The sequence below is a fragment of the Opisthorchis viverrini genome (genome assembly GCF_000715545.1).
Source record: "Opisthorchis viverrini unplaced genomic scaffold opera_v5_92, whole genome shotgun sequence".
NCBI lineage: Eukaryota > Metazoa > Platyhelminthes > Trematoda > Opisthorchiida > Opisthorchiidae > Opisthorchis > Opisthorchis viverrini.
In genome coordinates, this window is record NW_008751748.1 from 123,720 (window position 1) to 131,552 (window position 7,833).

General features: G+C 45.0%; 1 protein-coding gene across 1 annotated transcript in view; it reads right to left on the bottom strand.

The window, feature by feature from the left end:
* T265_05082 (hypothetical protein) overlaps window positions 1-7,833 on the bottom strand; it is a gene marked incomplete at both ends in the record, with an annotated part of 43,931 nt that overhangs the window by 7,261 nt on the left and 28,837 nt on the right. Inside the window, 2 exons of the mRNA XM_009169999.1 lie at window positions 2,385-2,525; window positions 5,420-5,522. Of these exons, the coding sequence (XP_009168263.1) occupies window positions 2,385-2,525; window positions 5,420-5,522 (244 nt within the window). The remainder of the gene's footprint in view (window positions 1-2,384; window positions 2,526-5,419; window positions 5,523-7,833) is intronic.

Here is a 7,833-nt window from a genome sequence, read left to right on the forward strand (position 1 = left end):
ACAGAGGTTAGTTACGACCGAAAATTAATATTTTTCACCATGTGTTTGATAACCATCCCATTACCACGTTTTAAATGTACATTTGTCATTTATCACGGTTAGAGAGCTTTTCAGGATCCGACTACGTATTTAGATGGTTATTCATGGCTGTCTCGTACAAGCGAACGTACGGAAAAATAGATATTTCGTGTTTATCATGTGCAGCGGGCTCAGTAAAAACCGTATTTCTCCGGGAAAGTTCATTTGGCTCTTACTAGTCTAAAGTAAGGTAAGGATGACAGAGTTTAACGCAATCCGTGGGGAAGGATGAATGAGCCTCTCATGAAAACAGAACATTTTTACTACTTAGGATATTTAAGTAACGTGATTACTAAAGCAGCGCCTCCGACAGGTCGCGAAGCGCGGCTGGGACAAAAACTGCTCATCCAGTTGTTCGGCAGGCAGACTAGCACTCAATTCTGAGCACTTGAATACGCGCGCACACGCGTATTCTTTAGATACGCGCGTAAATGGGTGAAAGCGCGGCATTCAACAGATACTTAGCATGAGACGAAATAAGCGACCACGAGGGGCTTTCATTGTAGTCATTCGGTAAGTGGCTCAACCTGCTCAAGAAACCTCGCATGCAATGTGTACGCCTGCTCGGGCTGGCCGGAAGAGAAAAAAAATAAACCCACCAACTAAATAGGAGAGCGATTTAAGAATTCACTCACCAGGGTAGCGGAACATCCGCAAAACGAGAACCCCCTAATTGTTTGTTCCCACATAAATCAAGGAAACCCCGCATGAATGACCTTTAACTCCGCCCGATTACCTATACTACTCCATCCAACAACATACGGCGTGAAGGCCAGACTGGCCCAACTGCCTGATGTGACGGTGGCGAGCGGCCATCTGTGGCAACGAATTACCGACTGCAAGACACGTAGTCTCTTTGGTACGCGTTGGTCGCGCCTTCCTTTGGACCAACGATCCAACGGTTCGCTGTCTGATGCCCAGGGGTTCAAGCGATGCTAAATACACATTTGTCGATCATCCAAATGGAACGTGGGTCTCAAAAGTCTTACTCCCAGAAGGGACGCTCGGATTTTCAAAACGAATTTCTGAAGAGAGGAGATCAGTTCATAAAATATTAAAGACACAGTTACCAATCGTTTAGACATCTTAAAATGGACCTATAGAACGAAGTTTTCCAACACAACCAATATGATCTTGCCTGGCATTGTCTTCACATCAAGAGAACAGCTGAAGATGAGGTGTGCTAACACAATTTGGAAGCTGATAGGTTGCAACGGGAGTCGGTTGAACTCCATGGCACAAAAACAGCAACGTGAAGATTAATGGATACACAGTTCATCGGGGTCGCTTTCGTGACTACACCAAGTAAGTAAACGCAGTAGAATAAGTGCTCGAAAAATCCATCGGCTTTTTGCTCATGCATCACTATTTCTGAGTTAGTTGTCACTGTCTTTGACTGCAGAACGTGAAAGTACTGGTAAAAGTGAACCTTGAAGTTTTCAAGGTGGTGTGAATTATTCATGCGATTTGGCTGTCGGGAGAGAAGATTGCTCGTGGCATCACGTCAACCGGAGTGTGCGCGCACGTGACGCATGCGGTTTCTGAATGTTACGCGTAAACGGACAAGCACACATGTCGGTTGTGTAAAAGATACATGGAAAGCAGATGTTCGGCTCGAGCCGAACCGGGTGCCATACTGAAAGAACTGAATTAGACATTGAACACATCATCATCGATAGCATGGCATCAGTGTTCAACACCGATGCTTCACTGCCGTATGTCATGGCTGTATGAGGGCTCGGATACCGCCAGGGCGCCCACAGCTAGACAGGAGGACGATTAGGGACCTCAACCAACAAAGCCTTTGGCTCAAAAGCCTAACCGCGGTGTTTGGTGGGGACAAGCCGCCACATGTTCCGACCCCCAACCTGGAGGGCCAGGAGATTGTGCTCGTCAGACCCCTAACCACTGACCAACGTGGTATGAGAGACTCTGTGAGTGTCGCGGGGACACTCCCCAGTATAGCTCAACGGATCGCTGAGGTGCGCAAACCGTCACACCACGGTGTGACGGAGTCCTATCTTTTCCTGGCACTTCTTCGTGAACACTCTAAATGGCTAACTAAGCAGTTTGTCGTTGTAGACTACCAACTGGGCGTCAGAATTCCAAGAGAAATAAGATAGCATCCATTCTAAGTCTTCGTTTAACCTTACTAAAAATAAACTCTGTCGGTCGCCTTAGCCTAGGGATATCCTGTAGACTCCAAGCGCATTGGTCATCTCGTATAAATCTGAAGGCCCCAAGAAGAGGAACCAAACTATCCTACCAAGCAAAAGTAAGCCATAATAGGAGCTGAATAAACTAACCGGAAAGCCGCGCTCCACCAAACGGTTGTTGTCCAACGACAGACCCCGTAGATTGTACGTTCACATAAAAGTTTCCGGCAGTATCGATCAATCGATCTGTGGCTTTTTTAATAAATGCCTCGTCTTTGGCAAATACAGAACCTGGAAAAGGAGGACTATGTTTAACGCAACTGGAGAACTAAAGAACAACTGTTTACGACATGAAATCGGTGACGAAAATAGGATTGGGGCAGCACAACTGATGCACAGTTATATTACTCCCTCTATTCTACGATCAACCTTTCTCCAAAGCGACCTCGTAGTTGTGCACAGGGATCGCCAGCTACGTTGGGACGACTCCCCGAAAAACAACACAATTCACTTGGCTATTCTCAGGTCAAAATAGATTACGAACAATGTATTGCCATCAAGCAAAACATGAAGGCGTCAGATAGGGTGATTATAGCTCTCTAACAGAAGGAACTGGTCTTTATGAAATAAAACATGGGAATTAGTTGCGTTTTAGTTGAATGTACAGGTGTTGAACCCTTTGTTTATTTGTCCTAGTAATCCGACGAAAGAGAGTTTGTTCCACTTTCGTTAGTTCGATGCTCGTACCCTTCCTAAGGATGTAGCGACCTTTTTCACGTCCACCTGTGTATACGATTCAAGTATTCAATAACCTGTGCACACATTTGAATGACACTTAGTGATGCGTTTGCAACAATGAACTGCTCCTACTTGATGAGCCCCAAGAAGGGTGAAACCGGTCGTGGGCTGTCGAAGAATTTCCAGCAACCTCATGAGTAGTGCATAGCAATGGCCTACATGTTTTTGTTCGATCCTTTTAATTGGGTCAGTAGGAACGGGTAATTCCATTCTATAAAGCGAAATCGGAATACGACCGGCGCTATTCAAAAACACCTGCACGAGGAAGACGATTCGCCTATTGCAATAAAATGACTGTAAACGGGGAAGACATGATAAACAGCATCGGTACCTTTAATTAGTCGTACTTCAGCTGTGTCACCTGCATTTTCAAAATGTGCAACCATCGAGCATGTCAAATCATGTGTCATCTAGAAAAGTCTGCTGCTTTTACTGGCAGCATCACCAACAGCGATTGATATATCGGAACCAATGGCAAGAGGCGACTCTTCCCTTTGAGGAGTGAGTCCACCATTCACTTAGCCAGGAAGTGTCTCCATAGAATCCCTCGAGAGAGAATCGATGCGACAAAATCATTTTACGAAGAACTGTCAGCTAATGTCGCCTCGGTACAGAGGAGCCTCTTACTAGTGAAACGGTGATACTACTGATGGGGGAGGCATGGGAGTAGTATGTTTTCTCGTATTTGCGTCTATTGAAAAGTGAGATCTATTACGGAATTTGTGGACTCGCTTGTAGCATTTGCTTGGATTTGAGCAACAGTAAATGAATACCCAGGAAAGTTTAGAAAGACGCGTTCAAAGAGAAGATGGACATTCAGTTTTTGTAAACAAGATGCATATGAGAGTTTTGCTTCCCTGTCCAATAGTCTAACTGTTCGGTTGGCATTTTCCAATAAACAACTCCGCAGCGAAGGCCTTCTTCCTTTCACTAGTAGTAAGCAGAATAGAAAAGTCGTGGATACTAGGCTGCTTATCCGAAAAAGTTTCATCCGATTCGTGTGGTTTTTGCTGCGAGCGTTAACAAAATTCTCGTGTGTTAGTGGTTTTCGTGAGCTTATCTGCGCTCAACGTTTGTTCGTCCATTTCCGATCAATGCTTTTGACTGCTTTGGTCAGTCGAGTGACTAATTTTCACTCACTCGGCCGATTAGTTGTGTCAGCAACCATTCGTATTTTTTCCTCGTAGTGTGTGTGATATAAGTTGGACAGTTGGATATGGGAACAATCGTTGGTAAAATTTCGTAGGAAGTATATTCTCTTGAAAACACGACTCCCAATCTCTCGCTATTGCAAAAATGTGAGTGTCGACAGAATTCCCTTTCCTTTTTTCAAGGGTTTTGCTTTCATACAGCAACGTAGCAGTGATGAGTGATAGGTAAGGAATGAACGAAGAATCGTTGAAGCGACACATCATCCAACTTGCATAGGGTGGTTAGCTAGATTTTCCCAGCAAAACATAGCAGCTTTGTGGCACATGGCCAGCCCGCGTTCGTGTTTTGTCACGTGTAGGAAACAGCAGCGGGGGTGAAATGGCCATTGTATTAGTGAGAGAAAGAGCGCCTTCGAGTGCGGAGTTGTTTATCGACCAACACGAACTAAGCTGTTACAAGCTATTTGACACGAAAGTAAAAAACCCCGATCGCACAAGATTTTTGAAAAGTAAACATCCGCAAACGTCCCCTGAACTTTTGTGGGTAGTGTTTGAATGCTAAAAACAGGAGATAAAAATGGAAAATGGTACAATAATTTCCATATCAAACTTCAGTCAGATTTAGGGACGGCCCTTCAACACTTGACCGGTTACTACTCGCATGTTTCATCAGTAGTATAGGCCACTACACTAGCATGCGTATTTCTCCCCTTGGAACGAAGTTATAAACAAGAGAGTAGCCTATGCGCTTCCTCGAGGTAAGCCACCTGCACGTGATGATTTGTCAACTTTTCCGTCGAATACAGCCAACAATCAGAACTCATAAAGCCAGAAAATGTCAACGCAGTCTGTAAATGTAACTGCGTTCAACTCTGCATGCAATGCGTCACATCCCACCGAACTGTTTAGGATTCACCGCCCACAATCTGGTAGTCCTGAGCTAACGTCAGATGCAAAACAACAGCTTGGACAAAACGACTGGTAGAGTACAAATCCCGTCACGATCGAGGATACACACTGCTGATGAGCTATAATAAGAGCGAAACTCTTATCCAGTTATTCCACCCTTTGGTGTGGATTAATCAGAACTTCGCGAGAACTGCCTACTCGAAGTTGCCCGGAATATAAATTCTACAAATTCTGCGAAGACTTACAACAATACACCGACTGTACTTTCTTTCCGAACTGATGCCAATGGAGTCAAACATGGGCAAGATTCACAGCCTGATTGCTTACCCGTGAGAGCGTAATCGGTTGTGGAGTCAAGCAAATCCAATGTTTCGTCCACCTTGCTGTCCTCGTACAAGTAGGCACAGACAATCGGTCCGAATATATCATCCTATATCAAGGGAACCAGTGGATTAATTGAAGACTACTAAAACGCAGTGGTTTACGCATGGACAAATAAAGTCAATAATATAAGAACTCAACAGAAAAATATCTAACCAAATGGTAGGGTGAAGGACAGTCGGCATAGCCTGAAAGTGTTGCTTTTCTACTCAAACTCGTAATATCAAACGTTTGATGGATTCTCACCACAACAAGGCACTGCTGAATCCAGCCGAAAATAATTTGACACTGTGATGCAAATAGTAATTCTGAATCGTTTTCGAAAAAGTTTGATGACAATCGGTAGATTTATTGCTGGGCAACGTTTCGCTTTTGACACAAAAGCCTCGTCAGGCCAAGTGACTAGGTTCCGAGGTTGGTCGAGATTTAAGGCGGAAGGAGAACCAATCAGCTAAGTGAAGCTAAATCTCCATTGGGTGTCGGTCAAGGGATTTTTGTGTGTTAGAGTGGTTGAACAAGTGTTGGGTCTGAATGCTGGTGGGTAGTTGCGGGAATCGCCAAATCCAACTTAGTCGGGTTATGTAACTGGCTGTAGTACTGACTCGACGATCCGGGTGGAACAGTCAAACAAAAAACTCCCAGAAAACAAGTTATACATATATATTACTACTAAATGGGGAAAACTATCAACACTCGTAGCATGTGTATTCAGAAACTGTGCGAGGAGATATATGTTTTATGGACAAATATTTTCAAGAATAAACACTGTGAAGTTTCCTAAATCTACAAACTTGTGCTGAGCAGTTAGGAACACCTGTCCAATTGGGGCTACTAACTTCAGTCCACGATGCATTGAAATGTTGAGATAAGAAAGTGAAGGTGGCGTTGTCTTACGATCTCCTTTCATTTAGCTGGGTCTGTGGGCGATCATCGGTCTTATCGAACTTTTCACATCCGGTCTGCGAAAATATGTTGCAGTTTCCACAAAGGAAACTACTCACAAGGTTGCTGAAAACCCTTCGACAGCCCACGACCGGTTTCGTCATTTTTGGGGCTCATCAGGTAGGCGCAGTTCCCGGGTTTCCGTCAACCTTATGTTCTACTTGAGCCCAAATTGAACTGTTTTCGAGAAATACACTCAGTTGCAAATCAATTTGGTTTTCGTCCAAAGTCCGTTAGAAAGCCCAAGCGTCCTCGGTCTAAGGATATCACCATGTACTTGACTGCACGCCATCTTTGCATGGAGATTTTGCTTTGTGACTAATATGGTCGGAGGAATAATGACAATTCACGACAAAAGGCCATTATCATCTGTACATGAACGACCTCGGCAGATCTTGTTTGCTCGTATAAGTTGGTCGATTCTCTCGTTTAAAGTACATACATGAGTACAGACCTTCCAAACTAAATGCTCGAAGATTAAAGCGCGAAATTACCGACTAGAAAGGCCGTGGTCTGAAACCGACCTCAGCATCTCGACTACCCCTGTCTATGCTTGGGCAACCTGGTAGTACCTCAGCCCTCATGCTTCTCTCGAGTGACATGGTGACTATGTACCACAAAGGTGTTACATATAAAATATCATTATTTTCATTTGACAAATCACGGTTTGATCAGATTCCGTGATCCCCGGGCAGGTATAATCGCTGGGTCGGTAACTCAATCACCATCAGTAACGGGTAAAGGAAGGTGAGTGAGTCACGGAGAAGCTAAATTCCAAGATGGAGAAAGCATGGATAGGTAAATTTTGGAAATAACTGTAGGTATACCTGATTAGTCAAGTAGTTTTCGGCCGCCTTACACTCTAGCAATCAAAGAGGAGCTAGAGCTAGGCTGTTCTCCCTCCCGACACGAAGAGACTGGACCTTACCGTGGTGTGGGGGTTTGTGTACCTCGAAGACCCATTGAGCTATACTGGGGAGTGTCCGCACGATGCTCACAGAGTCTCTCATACCAGGCTGGTCCATGGGTAGAGGTCCGACGAACACAGTCTCCTGGCCCTCCAGGTTGAGGGTTGGAACATGTATGGCGACGTGTTCCGTAAAAAAGGCAATGTACTTGCATTTCCAGCCGAACACCGTTGCATTGCGGTTAGGCTTTTGAGCCAAAGGCTTTGGTTGAGGACCCTAATCGTCCTCCTCTCTAGGTGTGGGCGCCCTGGCAGTATCCCAGCCCACGTACAACCATGAACTGCACATACACAAATAAATTCATGCCACATCGGCCGTCGCGTGGTGCCATCAGCCCGGTCGCCTTACTTGCTGCATACAGCAGGGCGGGTAAGCGAAAACATGCTCCTGCTGACGCCTCCCTTCTTACACTTTCACGTTTTCCTTCTTCCACCCTCCCCCACCCAAATT